General features: G+C 41.9%; 1 protein-coding gene across 1 annotated transcript in view; it reads right to left on the minus strand.

Moving 5' to 3' along the window:
• LOC310932930 (voltage-dependent P/Q-type calcium channel subunit alpha-1A-like) overlaps positions 1-20,135 on the minus strand; it is a gene marked incomplete at both ends in the record, with an annotated part of 80,795 nt that overhangs the window by 15,665 nt on the left and 44,995 nt on the right. Inside the window, 13 exons of the mRNA XM_083896336.1 lie at positions 2,964-3,060; positions 4,600-4,727; positions 5,606-5,756; positions 5,851-5,948; positions 6,414-6,479; positions 6,634-6,750; positions 10,320-10,403; positions 11,760-11,870; positions 12,401-12,565; positions 12,714-12,915; positions 13,018-13,158; positions 13,293-13,453; positions 13,974-14,073. Coding sequence (XP_083752462.1) covers positions 2,964-3,060; positions 4,600-4,727; positions 5,606-5,756; positions 5,851-5,948; positions 6,414-6,479; positions 6,634-6,750; positions 10,320-10,403; positions 11,760-11,870; positions 12,401-12,565; positions 12,714-12,915; positions 13,018-13,158; positions 13,293-13,453; positions 13,974-14,073 — 1,621 coding nt within the window. The remainder of the gene's footprint in view (positions 1-2,963; positions 3,061-4,599; positions 4,728-5,605; positions 5,757-5,850; positions 5,949-6,413; positions 6,480-6,633; positions 6,751-10,319; positions 10,404-11,759; positions 11,871-12,400; positions 12,566-12,713; positions 12,916-13,017; positions 13,159-13,292; positions 13,454-13,973; positions 14,074-20,135) is intronic.

The raw sequence follows: 20,135 nt of genomic DNA on the forward strand, positions 1-20,135 counted from the left end.
TGTGCTGCATGATCGTTCAGGTGACCGTCATCCAAGTGTAATATGTGGCGATAGAATGAAAACATTGATTCTGCCAGACAATAGATATAATAAAAGTTGACAGGGAAAGTTTGAGGGGGGGAAACAGATGATAGAAAAAAAAAAAAAAAAGTCAATAGCTTATAAGAGCTAGAGCATGTAAAGAGAACAGGTGCCTAAAATAGACGAAACAAAAAAAAGACAAGGGGGAAGAGGGGAAAAACAATACGCCATACTTTGTTGGCTGAGTATTAATAAAAGCAGTCCTGCCTGTAGGCTCTGCTGCCTCGCTTCAGCACAGAGAGGAGTTTAAAAGCAGTGGAGCTAGATGGGTCATTGTTCTGTGGACTGGTGGCAAGGTTGAATGTAAAGCTTTGGTTTCTCTCATTGGCAAGATGCTGAGGGAGGGAAAGTGGAGGCAGGGAGAGGGGGGGGGGGGGTTTAACATATATCGAGGAGCAGATAAAGATGTTTTGGAAGTTTTGCCAAAACCATGCATGTTGGGGAGGGTTTTTAGAGCAGAGGAAACTTTAGGAGTTTGAACTCCAGGGAGGAGGCTTTTAAGAAAACAGGGTGGGGTTAAACTAAAGGAAGATAAAGGAAGAAAGAGAGCACCCGATGAAAGGATGGATGAGGTTGATTATTAAGAAGGTGTAAGAACCTGGGTTAAATTGTGGCTGTTACATTATAAATTACTCTCCAATTAAAAAAGTATAAGGAGTACAAAATATGAGCACTATTTATTCCAGGTCTGTTGGAAAAAGAGGAAAAAGAGGACGGATGAAGCAAAGATCTCCTGTGCCTACAGGCTGTTTGGCCGACTGTCCCCTGAGGCTCACAGTGATCCGCCAATGATTTGCCATGATTTTGTGATGTGTAAAGAGGTGTTTTTGTTATCACATTGCGTTATTTCCATTCTGATAACAACGTATGCCTGCGTTGACTGATCTGACAGGCAGGGGGGCATGTGCAGGTGGGAGGTGGGAGGTGGTCGTGGTGGTTGACGGCCATGCAGAGGGCAAAATGGAGTGTGGACGGAAGAAATATGCAGAGATGAAGGGGGGGGGGGGCTGGAAACAGAATAGAACTGCATTGACGACAGAACCAAAGGACAAAGAGAAGATTGGACTTGCAGATAGAAAAGCCTGCTCGGGGGCTTGGAGCTGCTACATGAAGGGTGACAGAAAAAGAGCGGCCTCTGTATGGCAACCAGAGGCTCTCTGAGGGAAAACACATCACTGACACAAGGCCTTCTGCTCTCTCTACCATGAGAAGTAACAGCAAAAATGTCTATGTGTAGGTTTGATGTGACCTCATTCTGTGTTATGCTCATGTGTGTAAACGTGTATGAGTTTGCCCCCATCCACAGGACAGAAAGAGTCAGAGGACATAAGTCTGGCGGACCTTCCAAGCCCTGCTGCACATGCATATTTAGTACGTGTATTCAGTATTGTCTTCATGTGTGGGAATTTTTTTTTTTTTTTTTTGTGCTTGGATGTTTAAATAATTGTTTTTTTTCTCTACACACTCACTATATACTGTGTATACTGTATATATCTTAACGAGTGTCCATGATACACAGTGCAAACGAGCTGAGAAGGTCCCTCTTCTCGTCCCCTCCTGTGGATACACAACCTGCCTGAACCCTTCACACTGATTAATCGTCTTGCTCACCTCCACCCGTCAAAACCCACACCACCACACAACGCCACAACACCAATAAAGCCCACCCCCACTTTACCACGAAAAAGAAACAGAAACAGGAACAGAACCAAAAGAAACAACGACACTAAAGTTTACACCACGTTGAGCGCTTAAGTCCCGGGCCGACCCCCAAAAACCCTCCCAACACCCGTAAGAGACTCGATGGCGTTAGATGGGGTCCTTTCTGACCTTGTAGGCCACCCGAGCTGGACACCTCTTCCCAAGGCCTAGAGGAGGACTTATGTGCCTCAGCATGTCATACATTTCCCTGCAACTGATCCTGCCACTGCATCATCAGCCAGTGTCACCAACCCGTTAACAAGAGCACAGAAAAGAGGGAGAGACAGAAATATTGATAAGGGGAGGGGGGGAGGGGGGGAAGGGTATAAGGAGTAAGGAGAAGGCAGATGCAATGGAAGAAACGTGGAGGAGATGATTGGTTAGAGGATGGAGTTTCAAAGGAGGATTGGAAGGGATAGAAAGGGGGGAAAGACCAGAACAAAACAAAAGTAAAAGAACAAAACAGAAAGACAAGGTTATTGGGCTGATTTGGACAAAATGTGACCATGTGGCTCCTCTACGAGCGACAGTACTGTAACATCCATGTCAAAGACAGAGAGGGAGCAAATGACAGGGGGGAGGGAGACAACAGGAGGAAGATAAGGACTGGAATTTGAGAAGTTAATGTTCTGAAAAGAAGTTGTGCGTGCGTGAGTGCGTGCGTGTGTGCGTGTGTGTGTATGTGAGAAGAAGAGCAAGGCAGAGCTTGACAGCACACGCCAAGCTGCTCCTGCTCAGACGAAGAAAGAAGGGAGGAAGAGGTAGGGGTGTCAATGCAGTTTCTGTCTTTCCCCCAACCCCCAAAAAACCAAGAACAATGCAACACTACAGTGGGCAACCGTAGCTTGCTACATTATAGCCATGGCTCCACAGCAAGCAAAATAAAATAACGTTTCATCAAAAAAAAAAGACTTATTTTACAGCGTGGTAAAACGTCTTAATGTGTATTTATTTCTTTTTTTAATTTCATTTACTGCATTTGACATGCTTCTCTGGGTGTCTGCATTGTCCCACACATTCTCTCAGCAGTTCAGAATGCAAGTCGAAAATGGTGGAAAACAAGTTTAAAAAAAAAAAAATCAAAGAAAAAACTAAAAATAAATAAAGCAGCATTCATTCCATTCCTGGATGCTGTGGCTAGCAAGTGTGCTTGAGAGATTTTGTTTGAATGGAAGTCAAACCTTGCAGGCCACCCTATGAGGGCATTTCTTGCCTAAGCCGAGAGGCGGGTCGATAACTCGCAATAAACTGTACATGTCCTTATAATGAATGCGCCCGCTGCAAGAAGAATACAGGGAGTTAAGAGACACAGATATACACACACACACACACACACAAACAGGAAAAAAACACACACACACAAACACATCCAGAAAAAAAAGAGAGAACACTGGGAGGAAAAGCACAAGATTGACAAGTATACACACAGTATCTAAATAAACAATATGTTTCCTTTAAATAACAGACTTTGTGCAGCTATGCATACACTACACACACTTCCCTTTATTCTGTTCCCCCCCCCCACACACACACACACACACACACACTTCTGTCCTCTTTACACCCGTCATTGATTATCTGCACAATATAATTAAGGAATCCCTAACAGAATAGAAAAGCATATACTTTGGTAAACAGTCAAATGCTTAATAGCTGCTTGTGTTGTGCAGATCACCTCCCTCTTAAATATGTGTTCAGTGTCAGCTTTGTGTGTGTGCATGTGTGTGTGTGTGTGTGTGTGTCAGTTATGCAGAAGGTTAAAAACAGAGTGCACGTTTCTCGAAAGGCAATTACTGTATTTACGACATTAGGGGGGGGGGGAAGAAAGAAGGGAATTACCGTTTTTTATACCCGCAGACTTTTAAAACACGTGCAGACATGTCAGTCTGGCACTAAAATGGCACTAAATCAAATTTGAATCCAATGCAATTGGGAATTATTGCATAATATATGCATTCAGTTTGACCAGAGTCACCCAAAAATAATGGAGGAATATAAGAAACATCGCAAAATCAAGCCTCAGTGACCGACAGGGAGACTGGCCGGGAAATGGTGCTGGAAAACAACGTGTTCTGGAAGCCAAACAGCACTCATGAGCTAAAAGGAGGCTTATCAGCAGCTAGTTTAGTGGACGCAGAAACTCCATTTCATTGGAAACATACTGAATGTCTCCACAATTATGCAGTTTCCATGAAGGCAACACTATGACAGGGGGCGGGGCAAAGGCCGATTTAACTCCTTCTATCGTTACCCTTTCCTCCTTTTCATTCCAATTGGTAATGTTTGTAATATCCTTTGTGTCTGCAGGAGAGCATGAGGGCAACACACAGGCACTGGAATACAGATACCGTGAAACTTAGCATGTCTACAGTATATTTAAACAGACAAGGAGGTGGGGGGGGGGGGGGTATTTGGATTGTAGACGTTTGCTACGTTAAGTTTTGGCAGTATGCAGATTCCAGAAGAGGGACATAGTTAAGGTTGAGGGTGGGTGAGAGTGTTTACAGAAAAGGGTGACGTTGAGGGAGGGGTACGTCGAGTATGACATGACAGAGATAACTGATTGTTATTCTTCGACAAAGTTACCAAATAAGACTAAGAACACAAAGAAAAGTCTGTGTGGATAAGCATTACAGGAAAATGATAGCATTTAACGTGTTTGTGGTTGTATGAGGATTATAAAAAAAAAAAAAATGTGAACCATAATATTTCTGTGTGTGTGTGTGTGTGTGTGTGTGTGTGTGTGTGTGTGTGTGTGTGTGTGTGTGTGTGTGTGTGTGTGTGTGTGCACCCGAGACGATGCACGTTATTACGCACCAGGCAGCAGGATCATACTCGGCCCATATCCTGACATACTCATCCAGGTGGTGAGGTCCCAGTATGGATGAATCTCTCGTCAGATACTCAAAATTGTCCATGATGACGGCCACGAACAGATTCAGCATCTACACGTGATCACAGGCCCGAGTTAAAGGTAATACAGCTGATTTTGCTGGAATAAAAAAAACTATGGGTGAATTCCAATTCGTTGCTTAACCCTCAATCTCAAAAATGCGCGCTCCCTCTAGTGCAAGTGCTGTCCCAATTCTCATAAAAATTAAGTTGAGGGGCAAGTTTAAGGGCTGTATCGCCCTCAATATTGAGATTTTCCGAGACCACCCTTGGGAGCAAGGGCTACCCAGAATGCATTGCGTGTTTTGACATAACAAAGATGGCGCCGAAAGCAGCGAAACGAGTGCGATACAAATTAAGTATTTTCTTTGTTAATAGAGATATAAAAATTATGAAAACCATTGTATTATCTTAGTTTAGGCCCATTTTATAGATTACTGACATCATTGTTGCGTAACATTAATTTAATGTTTGTCAATAGCCAGCCAGTGCGGACAAGCGATCGTTTGCTATTGTTTACTTTTCAATAAGCCGTGGTGTGTGGTAACTGTCAGCTGAATATGTCCGTGGTTGTTGTATTTGTATGAGTATCATCTTATAACTAACTGACAACCTAATAACTTGACTGACAAACGGATCGTAATAAATAGTAAATGTGTTCTTCTTCTTTTTTGGAGTTGACAGACTGGACGCAGCTTTCGCGTTATTCTGCCCCCCACAGTCTGAAGACGTATCTGCATTTAAGGGGTGTCCCATTTCTAAGTGACAAAATAACCCTCAACACTTGGTTTTGAGGGCCAGTTAAGGGTTGAGCTTGAGGGTTAAGATTGAGGGTTAAGATAGGAATTGGAATTGGCCCTATATATATATATAGTTAAATAATAAACTCATTCTATCTGATCTGTTTCCAGGCGTTTGAATGTGTGCTCACCAAGAACGAACAGAAGAAGATGAAGGAGACAAAGTAGAGGTAGGCAACCTGGCTGCCACACTCCGGCTCTGGATTCCCTGACAGAGGGTCACACTCCTTACCCCCCAGACATGACAGCATGATGTCGTGCCATGCCTCCCCCGTTGCACTCCTACAACGAAAACACAAGCACAGAGTCTTTGACGTACGAAGTACTTATAGCTACGTTTATACTTGGACACGTGTATTTCCACACTCATACACACCTGAAGAGAAGCATGAGAGCCTGTATGAAGGTCCTGAAGTTGTTGTGCTGGGTGATGGCACTCTCTCCGTCTTCTTCAATAGCAATGTTCCCAAAGAGCTGTGAAACACAATCACACGGTGAACACAGAGCTGTTGGGAAAATGGACGTCTTGATTCGACGTCGTACGCTTTCCTCTTGAAGCAAACGAAGGGAATAAGGATGTTTAACAGGCTCTGGATGGAAGTCAATGTGAGATTTGAGCCAACTTACTTTCTCACTTGATTCATAACTCACTCGCTACAGTTTCAGAATGTTACGTCCTTCAACTGAGTGAATTATGTTCCCATTTAGAGAAAAAACAGAAGATAAAGCTTGACACTGATGAGTGGACACCAGTCTGATGACAGATGGTATCATCCAGTAGGAGACTAGAACTTCTGGCTGCAAAATCCCGACATGCAACGGATCTCAAGGCTTTCATCATCTTCACTCTCCTTGTCCTACTCAGGATCATTATCCTATAAAGTATATTTCCTGCATCCCATAAGCACTATAGCATGTTTGAACATGAGGCTCTCCTACCTGCATCCCAATGATGGCGTAGATGAAGAACAGCATGGCAATGAGGAGGCAGACATAAGGCAGTGCCTGAGAAGAGACACATTATTCATATGAGAGCTCTGTGCACGGAACGAGGCATCCTCTATATATATAAAACATGATGACATGTTTTATGTGAGTCAAATTCAGACAGATGAAAGCACAGAGTACAGTGTGATATGGGGAATAATTAGGTGTAAACCTTGAAGGACTGAACGAAGGTCCAAAGCAAGATGCGAATGGTTTCTCCCTGCCTCAGCAGCTTGATGAGTCGAGCTGCCCTGAACAGCCTCAGGAAACTTAGGTTGATGAAATTATTCTACAGAAGAGCAACAATATAAGAAGAGAAAGAGAGCCAGAGAGAGAGAGAGGGGGAGGGAAGGGAGGGGGTGTAGGAAGGATTAGGATTGAAAGGGGAAGCAAATAGGAAGGAAGGAAGGAATTAAGGGCAGGTGAAAGGGGGAAGGAGTAGTGAGTTGGGGTTTGAGGGTCAGAACAAAAGGAAAGTTAGTCCAAGTGCAAAGTGCACTCGCGTTAAACAAACTAAAAATGACAAAATGAAAAAGGAAAAAAAAAAAAAAAACTGAATGAGATTCAAACTCAAACACAAACAGAAAAGTCAGGAGCCAAACAAGTCAAAGCAAACCAAACTCAAATCAGCAAGGCTCCAACAAGCGTCTCATATCATTAGGTTAGACAAAACCAAACCAACAACACAGGGAAGGGAATTCATCCAAATCTAGTTTCATCCAATTGGTTTATGGAGGATTATTTGTGGCAGGAGTAGTGAGTAGTTTGTGTGCAGGGACGTCAGGACATTTTCTTAGGACAACCAAATGCACTAATTCTCTCAAGGCAGAATATGCAATATCTCAAAAATAAAGCAAGCACCTAAGCATGCAGATGGGGCACTAATACAACGGGCAATCCAACAGGATTGGCTAACAAAGTCACGTGACATACTATAGTGATGTCACAGTCAAATAAGCACTTAAGGGGTGGCCCGATGGACCATCGTGTACTTCTACTCTCATCATTATTAGAATGTGAAAGTTGGGTTGAGACACAATAATGCCAAGATATAAGGCGTAATGAAATCGGTATTTTAATACGCAACCATTTACCACAGTAAAATGTAAAATCACAGCAGTTGCGGACTCAAAGTGCTTAAAAGGATCTGGCAGCAGGCACGTGCAGGTCACAATACAGCATGTCTTACATTTGCTCTGTGTGTTGGGGGTTGGGGGCTGGGGCTGGGGGGGGGGGGGGGTTGGTGTTGTGTGAAAATAAAGGGTTCCTGTCAATGACATGCAAGGTTCCTCATGCATCACTTGTTCTCTCTGCCAGGGGCGCAGCTTTGGACTCGCTCCATCATCGCCGAAAACGTTCTCCCAGTCACTGTCTGATGTATGGCGATGTTTACTGTATGTGCGTACACTGGGATTTCTAATTCCTTACAAACTCAACACTAGTTCACTATAAAGGATGTACATTATGGGCAGGATAACTTATGGCTGAATAACATATAAGATTAAATACAGTATACAGTGACTGGAAGAGAGGTTTGTTAAAAAAAATAAAAACATAAAAACATGACAAATTAAAAAAAATTCCATATATTTTGAGTTGAAGTTCTGGGAGGTGGGGGCTCAAGCAACACATGCATTTTTCACAACCATAACATTGGCTGGGATGCATTTAAAACAGATGCAGTAAAATAAGATCTCCAAAAAAAAAAAAAAATTACAAACCATCTACATGTGGATGTTGCAGACATATGGTTTATAGCAGCAAATGTTTGGATTTTTGGTTGGTTCGAAGAACAACCAGAGAGATTGACCAATCCGGTTGTCATGGGTGGACACAGAGGATTCATAGTGCATTTTGATTGGGTGGAATCGCAGGAAGTAGTAGATGTTGGTTGGGGAGAAAGGGGGGCGGGGCGAAGTAGATTACAGTGGATCGTCGTTAAGTTTGTAGACGATTTAAAGAAAGCATGTGAAAAGATAAAAAACAAGAAAGGAATCAGAAAAGAGACATTACAGAGGTAATTCAGCACAGCAGCACGTGTCTGACTGCATAATCTGTCCATACATCCACACAGCACTGATACCAACGGTCAAGACAAAATGTTCCAAATCAAATAATAATTAACATAACAGTATATGATGACCCCACAAACATGTTTATTACAACCTGGCTGGTGAGGAGCATACATCTAAGCTTTGAGTCATTGATTCCTCAGACAGTCCTGCTCGATAAAACGTCACAGTGATGCACTAGTTAAACTTAAAGGTGCCATGTGTAAGAATGTGGCCAAAAACGGTTACTACATTCAAATTCAAAATACCGAACTCTTCTAGGCTTCGTTTTCTGACGTAACTGGCAACCCGTGGGTTGCTCGGCAGCTGAGACTCTACTGACTGCAATGATTGGTAGACGGCGGTAGGTGGCGCCACATGCCAAAACATGATTTCAAAACATAAACATGATTTGCAGTCAAAATATATATTTTTAATGCAAATATCTTGTCTGTACTGTTGTTGTTGGTGAGTTCAGTTTGTTATATGAACATTATTCCTGAGTCTCTGTGACATATTAGGAGGATTTTATGGCCAGTTGCTTTAGATTTATTACATAATGCACCTTTAAATATTCTCGGACATAACACATAGAGACATACAAACGTCAACACTTAGCATTCATATTAGAGGCTCCTTATGTGAAATCACCTCTGTTATTGTTGTTTTGTCCCACACTCTAAGAAATAAGGGTTCTAAAAGGGTCCTTATACAAGGGCTGAGGTTCTACCTGGAACCATTTGCTTTCGAAAAACCCTTTCCTGAAGAAAGGGTTTTTCAAGGGTTCCTGTAAGAACCATTTTGATCCAGAGAACCCTAGCCGAAGAACCTTATATTTTTTCTACTTAGCACTTTTATTTCTAAGAGTGCATGAGAAACCTCAAGCGACTGACTGTAAGTATTGCAACTTATTCACTTATTCACGACTCAAACTGCATGACCATCTTACCGTCACTAGATTAAAGCAATGTAGGCAAAAGCACCTAATCCATTCAGTTAAAAGAAAGATCTACACTCTTAGAAATAAAAGTGCTTAGTAGAACCATATAAGGTTCTTCGGCTTGTCCTCATAGGAGAACCCTTTTTGGCTCCAGGTAGAACCTTTTTATAAAGGTTCCACCAGGAACCCTTTAAAATTCCTTTATTTAGGAAAAGGGTTTTAAAGGGTTCTCTGGGTCAAAATGGTTCTTATTGGAACCATTAGTGTTACCAAGAACACCCTTGAAAAACCCTTTCTTCAGGAAAGGGTTTTTCAGAAGCAAATGGTTCCAGGTAGAACCTCAGCCCTTGTAGAAGGACCCTTTTGGAACCCTTATTTCTAAGAGGGTATAACATTTCTTTCAGGTGTGTGTGTTACGGCCTTTCACTACTTCAGCTTTTAACAAATCTGATGCACTCTACTGACCACGTGAGAGATATAACCTATAATCTAAATATTAGATTATATTTCTTGCAAGAAGTTGCCGCAGAACACGCCTCCTGCCTTTTCCGGCAGCGGCTCAGTGGTAGTCCAGTCATTTTATCCCGTTCCACCTCCCAACTGGGACGATTATATAAGACTTTCAAAAGACGTTCACGCATGACTGAGCAATGCAAGCCTCAACAGTGGCCTCTAACTTATGCTCTCGCTTTCCTCCTCGTCTCGTCTACGGTATGTTTTTCAGACAGTGTGGCAGATATGCAAGAACACAGACAGTCCTACTTGTTCACCAAACATACACTCAACTGGAAAATATCTATGTTATTTAAACCCCCCAGATCTTTCTAACATTACACACAAACCCATGGTTCAGATCCTGTTACTTACCCCAAGCTCTGTAACCAGAATGTCAGTGATGCTGCCCAGAACTGTCACACAGTCAAAGATATTCCAGGCATCTTTGAAATAATTCTGTCGTCAAGGCAAGAGAGAGAGACAGAGACAGAGACAGAAAAGAGGGAGAGGAATAAACAACACGGGGGGGGAGGATGTTGTGGTGATGAGTTGACGTGGATTAACCACAACACAGGAAACCGTTTGAGAAACATTGACAGACAAATGAGCGAACGTATAGACAACATTAAAACAACGAGGAAAAAGGATATAGCAGCGTTCGAGCATAAACAAAAATACAAAAGTGGGAAACAAACAACGCAATTGAGAGTGAGCAAATGAGACAGGGAGAGAGAGAGAGAGAGAGAGAGAGAGAGAGAGAGAGAGAGAGAGAGAGAGAGAGAGAGAGAGGAAGAGAAGAAAATGAAGTGAGAGAAGAAGACATATCAGTATTCGACAGGAACAGGAAAGAAATCAGATGAGACAAATGGACCGTCAGTGAGGCCATGTTGGACGGATGCCAGCAGGCAGACTGAGGACAAATTGTTCTGCATCAGAAGAATAAAGCAGCCATTAAATATTGCACACTGTATATATTTGTAATGTATATCATAAACAAATCTAAAAGTAAAAAAAAAAAAAAAAAATCCCTGCATTACATCCATTAATGCACTCGACCACCATTTTTTTGTTTACTCGTATGGTCGGGGACAATTACAGCACAGAGAATTACAGTGGAAATAGAGTACCAAAAAAATCTAAATGGAGCATAAAATATGCAGCATATAACAATAATTTACTTTAAAATGATTAAAAGCATGGACAAGATCGTTGTGCTTTCAAAGAGCTCATTCATTCATCCTGGCTTTTTTTTTTTTTTACTCGTTAGCTGTAAAAGTATTCCTCCTGCTCATCATTTCTCCACACGTTCTCCCTTTCCCTTTACTCCAGTGTATTCTTCATCTACGGCACTGTCACACACATATGCAAAGGCATCAGTTCAAAACTACCATCCACTTCCATTCTGTGCAGGCAAGGAGGCAAATAAAACATAATATGCTTCCTATGGCGGAGTAAAAAAAAATAATGTGCAGCATGGCCTTTGGTGAACTTTGATCTTTAAAATCACAGTCTCAAGCAATAGAGCTGCGGTGCATCACTCAAATCTCTGAACCAAGGTAATATGTCAGGGAGCTTGTCTCATCACTGGCCGTATTCATAAAAAGTGAAGTGAGTGGTTCACTTAGAGCTGTTGTCCCCCGACATGCCTTGCCTGGATCTTTCATCAGACACACGTGCTTTCGACCAAAATACAACCATAATTATTTTTTTGTGTGAAACCGAGGCCCTGGTTGGTCATTGTGGCCGCAGCAGCCTTTACTCTCTGACTAATAATAATAATAAGAAGAATCTAACCCACACACAAACACTCACCAGTGCTCCAAAGGCGATGATCTTGAGTACACACTCCATGGAGAAGAGGGAGGTAAACACTATGTTTAGGTTTCCTAACACAGCTTCATAGGTGTCAGATGCTCCATCATACTAGAAACAAAAATGCACACACACACACACACACACACACCACCAGGTACAGAAAGGAAAGTGAGTATAAAGACATAGAAAGAGACGCACAGTTCACCGCACCCTATTCCAAGTTAAACATCCATCCATCCATCCATCATCTACCGCTTTATCCTCCACTGGAGGGTCGCGGCGGGTCGCTGTGCCTATCTCAGCTGACATTGGGGCGATAGGCGGGGTACACCCTGGACAGTTCGACAGTCCATCACAGGGACACATATAGAGACAAAACAACCATTCACTCACACTCTCACACCTACGGTCAATTTAGAGTGTCCAATTCACCTAATCCCCATATCGCATGTTTTTGGACTGTGGGAAGAAGCCGGAGAACCCGGAGAAAACCCACGCACACACAGGGAGAACATGCAAACTCCTTGCAGAAAGGCCCTTGTTCCAACCTGGGCTCAAACCCGGGATCCCGGGTTTTAATCAGAGGAAATAGTGCAAAATGCAACTCAACAACTGCTAGTTTTGCAGATGCAGCTTACCTTCATCATCAGCACGACTGTGTTGAGCGCGATCATCGCCATTATAGTATATTCAAATGGCGGCGACACCACAAACTCCCACATCCGGTATTGGAAGCTCAGCTTGTTCTGGGGCATGTGTCGCGTCAGAGGTCTGGCATTGATGGCAAAGTCAATGCAGGCTCTCTGCAAAAAAAAAAAAAAAAAAAACACAAAGCAAAAACAAACGGTTTGGTTTACAGTGTCTCGTCATATCATTCTCTCGCTTGTCTTTCTATCCCAGCAGTTAAAACCTCCATCGTCTTCCATCCCCAATATCTCCGTGACCCTTCACCTCATTCTTTTCTAAACTGTAATCCTCCATCATCTTGTCTCCCTGCTCCTGGAAGGTGATGATGATTAGAGCCACAAAGATGTTGACGAAGAAGAAGGGGAAGACCACGAAGTACACCACGTAAAAGATGGACATTTCCATCCTGTATCCGGGGCTCGGGCCCTGGTTCTCGTAAGTCGCATCGACTGAATGTTTCAGCACCCTGTTGACAGAAAAAGGTGGGAAGGAATGAGGTTTTTTATGGGTTGCTGTGGGAAAATCATGCATGCTGCATGTGGCTGTGTTTATTCATATAATCACTCACTGCGGCCACCCCTCTCCAGTAGACACCGTGAAGAGGGTGAGAAGGGCCCAAGCCACATTGTCGTAGTGGAAATCGTACTTCTTCCATTCCCGCTTCTGCGCCTTCACTTCGTTATCACGTTCATACACAAGATATTCGCCCCTGAAATGCACATTTAAGTTCAAACATGTTCGTGTTTCTGAGCAGATAGCTAAAGACGCTCAGTAAGGGATACCCTTGAATTTGCTATATATGCATGAAGGTTTCTTCACTCAACCTTCTTTGCACCACCTCACCTGCAGTCGCGCTCAAACTCTTTGGATTCATCGGTGCAGAAAAAAAAGCGTCCCTTAAAGAGCTGCACAGCCACCACGGCGAAGATGAACATGAAGAGCAGGTACACGATCAGGATGTTTAACACATTCTTCAGGGAGTTCACCACACAGTCAAACACAGCCTGAGTATTGAAAGAGAGGGAAAGGCACAGACTGTAAATAAACACTTAAAGAAACACTCTTATTCCCGCAAATTGTGGCATCAAATGCTATTAAACGATAAACTTAGGGCATATGCAGGAATCCTGAAGTTAAGTTAAGTTAAAACTTTTTCAAGACCTTTTCAAAATATTTTAAGACCTTCAAGCTGTAATCAGCAACAAATATTTAACTTACAACAGTTTTAGTTTGCAATAAACTTACATTTTCCCATGTCTGGCGATTTTAAAGGAGTTTATTTCGTGCAATTTCGGATATTATTTCGCGTTCGCTGTCGTAAGATGCGCAAAGTCACGTGCACGGCCCCCGAGCCGATGGGGCGAGCATGCATGCACATTGTTGTTTTTAATAATATAATATCTCATGAAATCGTGATTAAGACTTTTTAATACTTTTTAAGACCCCGCGGACTCCCTGTGTAAGGCAAACGATTCGCCGTGATGTTAACGACAGAAAAAAGAACTCTAATCTGAGGTCACCTACCTTGAGTTTGGGAAGACGTTTGATCGTCTTCAGAGGTCTAAGCACTCGCAGAACCCTCAGAGATTTGATTGTGCTGATGTCCTTCCCCTTACTGCTCCCCCTGCACGTGTACGCACGCGCGCGCACCGACACAAAAACAAACAAACAAACAAATAAATAAACAAAACAAAAAAAGGTCACACAGACAAATTAAATGAGTCAGCAGGATCATTGTCAGACGTCGTCCCCCGGATTCCACAACGGCAGTGGGCAGCCATTACATGAAGGTGTCCACGTTAACTCAAAACGAGTAACTGCGTCTGGGTTGAATACATATAGCAACGCATGCGGCATTGCTATCATATTACAGTATAGCCTTGTTTTCTATGTGTGAGATTAGCACTGTAGCTACATGCTAGAGTTAAATGGTGTATTGCCATAGTACATGCTATAGGAACAACTCATACCATTCCTGTCTGAATTATTCCTGGTAGCTACACACTTTTTAAAAAAAATACTTTGCAATGTATTTCAATGCTTTGCAAAGACAGTTAAAGCCTTGTCTTGCACATGCCCAGAAATATATTCATGCTGCATTGAAACCTTGCTCTCCATGCTGCAAATAATCAATTTATTTTATTTGTTTTGTTAATCAGCAGTTTGAATGATGAACAACTATTCTACACAGAGACATTTACAGAGAGAGTTTAGTCCGAGGTCTCACTTGAACACACAAACATATTTATCTGTCTGCAGCGGAGTGGCAGTTAAAATAACAACAATTCTTGTAGATTGTTTAAAAAAAAATAAAAAAATAAAAAAATAAAAAAAGTAAATCCTTAAAGTCCAAAAGAAATTTACATTTAAGTCAAAATGTGACTAGAAAATACTCGAGTGAACTGCCAAACTCTCTCTTTTGATGACTCAACCGGATAATTAGTGTGAACTCTATCCTACAGCTGGGACTGGCTGCTTTTCACAGCATTGTTCTGACAGCATGGAATCTTGTCTTGTTGATTGTTTCAGCAAAGACAAAAATGTTTTTTTTCTTTTTTTTTTTTGGCAAGCATTTCTTACCAAAATGCTGAGCCAAACCTCATTCTTATTTTTAGATTTCTGGGTATGTGAATAAGAGGAAAGTGGAAGTGATACTATACTTAAGCTGCAATGAACACTAAAAAATCAACTGTAAAGAAGGCTGTACTAAATCTAATGTAATATATATATATATCTAACATAGTTGTGTGTGTGGTTTTTTTTCATAATTCATTACGGTTAAAGGTCACAAAGTGTTCCTTTGGAGACAAGGCAGCTGTGTGTAGCGCTGCATGTGTCTACAGCTGTTAATAGCAGATGGTAGACTGCTGGTGTTTGTGTGTAAGTAGGCTTTGTCTTGAATTCAAGAAGTAGGTGTGTGGTTGTGTCTGTAATGACGCGACCCAAAATTCCACAGCATCTAACATAAGGTGAGATTCAGTTCAGAACCCGATGCAGGTTAACGCTGCAGGTTTATGGTTCCATGGCGAACAATGAACAGAGGTAAGTACAAGGAGTCAACTCGGATGAGAAGGGAATAGATGTGAGGTCAGAAAACGGGCACAGAGGGCGGGGACAGGAGAAATGAGGAGGAAATAGAAAGAGAAACTTTACCCTCCGCCGCTGTTGGTGATCCAAACGGAGAGATGAGAAAGAGGTGAGAGACAGTGAGACAAAGAGAGACACAAAAAAGACACAGAAACGGAATGGGACACAGAGAAAGGAGGGACTTCAAGAGAAAACATCCACATGAAAGACAGAGAGAGAAAGAGAGAGAAAAAAAAAGAGAACACAAGGCCTGCTTTTTTTGTTAAATCAACCCTCCCACCCACAAACTACTGATACCAACTCAAGTATACACATGCAAATAAACATTTGTACGCACAATTTAAAAAATAAGCGCGAGTAAAGCTCTGTTTAGTAGTATCTCTTTAGGTCCACCTTAAAAAAAAGTAAAACAAAACTTAAGGGACAGGAAATGACATCAGCCATAGAGGCTACTGGGAGCTAACAGCAGTTAGCATTTGGAAAAGCGATCATTTTCAGGCTCTAGCAGGCACATTGCCGTCATATATAACATGTATCCACTGGACAGATAAATCCTCTGAGGCTGGAAGTTTGTGTAGAACTCTGTGCTGCACTGTGGAGCCAAGAATAGAACTTTTCGCGGACTCCGCGAGACAACATTTCCAGGAATTTAGCGTCTTGTGACGTCGCAGTGAGCGCGGAAGTCAACATCACGTGTTTTATCTCCTGTACTTAGACTGAGGAGGACCACAAAAACATGAGTGAGTCATCTTTTATCACACTTTGCCGACTGGTAGGGCCTCCAGAGTCCCAAATGTAAGTATTAAAAATGATTGAAAAAGTTGATTTTGCATAATATGGGACTTTTAAGTATAACCTTTAATATCTGGAAATGAATGCTGTGTTCAAAAGTGTGAGCTTCACATGGAAGGACCTGTGGAAATGCCAGAGCAGTGTGGTCACGTATGACCCCGTGTTTTTTATAACACACATAATATACAAACTCAGACAAACAGCCTGGTGAAAAGACATTTCAAAATGTCAAAGCAATCCCTTCAAGCTAACCACACATTATTGTCAGTTACCATGTAGCCAGCGTGTCTGTGTGGACATAAATCTCCGTGCAACTGCAGTAATGTGCAGGACAGTGGTTCCAGACACCAGCAGCAGCCCACAGATCAGACTAATTAGATTTAAGGAGCGATAAACATCTCCAATGAGACTACTGATCCCTTTTGAAATGCTGTTTGATTCACAACAATTGAATTACGGTGGTATCTGGACGGGACCGTTCTGACTGGCTTTGGTCTCCCCAGTCATGGATTAGTCATTAATCCCCCATTGTAGAGAAATCAGATTGTATTGGTTAAACATGGATTAATTGATTGCTTGTGAATTTATACTTACACTACCACACGGTCGATTAAATTGATAGTTGTACTTATTATACAGTTGTGTAAACGTGTATGTTTTGGTTTTGAATTTAGTTACTTCAAGTTTTATTGTTTTTCTTCAGTCATTTTTATGATGTCACTGCATAAATCTATGTTTTGGTCTATATATATACGTTCTTTGGCCAGTGCAGAAGTCAAAGCGAGAGCTACAGTCACTTTTTTTTTTTTTATCGCTGACCCACCGATGATTGTTGAACACAAAGAGCTCAGAGGGCCCAGAGAGAAGGACAGGCACAGAGCTAATATACACACATGTAAACAGAAACACACACACGTTGTGTACCACATATATATATTCAAAATAAGGGGGAAGAGAGTTAGTGAAAAAGGGGACACATAGAGATGATTTGTAAAGGAAGACAGGGGCAAGAGCTCGTTCTGTGGATGTGGCACCATCACTAGAACCCTGGAGCGCCTGCCGTGTTTGTGCTTCATTTATTCAAGCTGGCCTGGGATCAATAAAAGTGCACGACGACACAAAGCAGCAGTAGATGCTATTATAATAGTCAACACCTTGATAAACTGTAACACTATGAAAAGCAAACTAATGTCTAGATGTGTTAATGTTCCCTCTGAACAGGTCCACAGGTCCAATCTTACCAAACAGACATTAACTGTGTTCGGCCATTATCAATGCAACAGAAACCACACTGAAAACACGACTCTGGCCTGTGGACGTTCACGTTTCTGGAAATCTTTGAACAAGTGAAAACCACAGAATGTTAAAATCCATGACTGAAATACAGACAATATCATCATAGCATACTGTGTTGCACTGAAGTTCTGAATACACTTCTGAATATTGATATTTACAGCCGCTAGGCTCACAATATAGCACATTTGCTTTTAAGAAGAATCCCTGCTGGTCACCTATGCAATTATACGTTTCTCCTTTTCCTCGTTTGTGATTAAAAAGGCACGCTCTGCTGTTTCCTGTCCAAATACAACTAACGTTGCGCAACTACCTTCAAGTGAAACGCACACACAAGTCGTCCAAATCTTAACATTGGGGAGACAGAAATTGCACAGATGTCGTTTCCTAGTCATTCAGATTACATTTGCACAAAAAGCACAGACTGTGATGTTTAAAGCTGAGGAATATGTGTATGGCTCGAGACTGGACTAAAAAAAATATATATATATTAACATGTTAGTGCAACTGAAATCGTACTAAATCAAATTAACCGGAACCCTAAGTAGGACTAATCACCCATAAATTGCATAAAGAGAAGAAGCTGATACATGGTACATTTGGTAGACTAACGAGAAGACATATTTAATGCTCTGTCAGCTTAAAGAGTGAAATATTCTACACCTCATGGATGGTAGGTAGACTCGGAATGGCACTCGATATGCTAACAACTAGCCGCCAGCTAAACGAGAAATCACCCCATACTAACAAGCTGAAATGGGCGTGTTGCCACCTATGGCCTCATGAAGGTGGATGCACTTCATTTAGTCATAAATTGATTCCCCACTTGTACTTGTATACTTGGACAAGGACAGTAGTCCATTAGCATAGTCATGTTGGACAGTCGTCCGACGGCATACTTAACCTTGCATGGAAATGTACCAAATGAGAGGGGGGGGGGGGTGAACAGCAAGTCTATTAAAGCTGCTAAAGTTAACATCAGATTATCACAAAGGATGGAATCACAGCAGACTGTGGCGCCAGACGAGCAAATGAAGACTGACGAGACGTCTGTTGATCATAATAAGACTAAGCAATACAGTCCACCCACTGCCAAGTGTGCCAACCATCTCTTAACCCTTGCTACACTGAGTAACAAGTGTTCTATATAAGAATTCTAGTCCTGCAAAATGCCACACCCCTTCAAGAAGATGGCTTTTTTTTCTGATTACACATGAAAATGGAGAGGCAATAAAACAATTCCTCTGTATGCACTGCTCAAAAATAATGAGCTCCATTGACAATTTCCATGGATTCTAAGAGCAACTGGCACTGAAATGGTGGGGTCCAAAGGTTTTGTGTCAAATTGACCTATGGCCTCCAATGCTTCACTTGTTGCTGGTCTTTTTGGAAAGGGTCATCTAAATCAGATGAATGGATTCTTCCCAGCTACATCTCCTCGTCTTTCACGGGCTAAATATGCAGATAAATGGACTTATGAGCTGTCACAATGGAGGGGGGAAACAAAACTTTCCACCTTCCATACAAAGCAAGGACAGTCTCCTTTTTGATGCGACATTCCTGTTTTACTCAGGGTCAAGATGAACAAAGTTTACTCAGAGCGTACAGCTACTTTGTCTGTCTTTAGTTGTGCATCAAACAAAGATAGATGGTATCAGACAAAGCTTTTAATGCACTAAACCTCTGAGGTCCTGATTTTGCTCACCCTGTCTCAGATACTACAACTATGCCTCTAAAAGACTTAGATTTTCAAAACGCTGCTAGAAAGTTACACAAAGCTATACATTATGTGTCCTGTCTGTATGATTTTATCAGCTTCCTCCAGAGCTTGTGTTCATGGTGAGCAATTTTCAAACAAACAATCTAATTTTGAGGCCCTTATCTTGAAAAACCTCACTGCATCACTCTTGTTCTCCTCATGGTTACGTTCTCATCCATCCATCCATCTTCTACCACTTTATCCTTTTTGTTCTTCAAAGTCCAGATGTTAGAGACCATGTCCTTTAACCTTACTTAAATGTGTGCCAGGCCCCTTCATAAACATGTCTATACATACATCAATACATTTGTATGTTATGGCTGAACTGATTATGCAGTATTAATATAGACTTATTGCATCTTCATACATTCACAGTATTGCATTGCATTTAACACTGCGGGTCTGCTTCAATCCTTTCAACTGTGCAGGAGACGCACAGCAAATACTAAGACTGAACGCATGCGTTGCACATTGCACAGTACTGATCTATGCCGTAACTTAACATTATAAACTGTAATAAGCACAACAAGCATGCAAATTATTTATATTTTTTATACAAGTATTTGCGGGGTATTTATAGTACCTGAGTTGTCGTGGAAAAGGTTGACCAGCATGACCTGGCCAGGCTTTGCATGGGGCCTTTAATTTTAGAACACCCTGGGCACTAAAGGGTTACGAGTGCAAAGGGTGGTCCTCACGTCTCACAGAGGGAAGAGGGGAATGCTGGGATAGGGGGTTGGTAGCGGTTGGGGCTT

Source organism: Microchirus variegatus (assembly GCF_963457635.1).
Source record: "Microchirus variegatus genome assembly, chromosome: 10".
In the NCBI taxonomy this organism is placed as follows: domain Eukaryota; kingdom Metazoa; phylum Chordata; class Actinopteri; order Pleuronectiformes; family Soleidae; genus Microchirus; species Microchirus variegatus.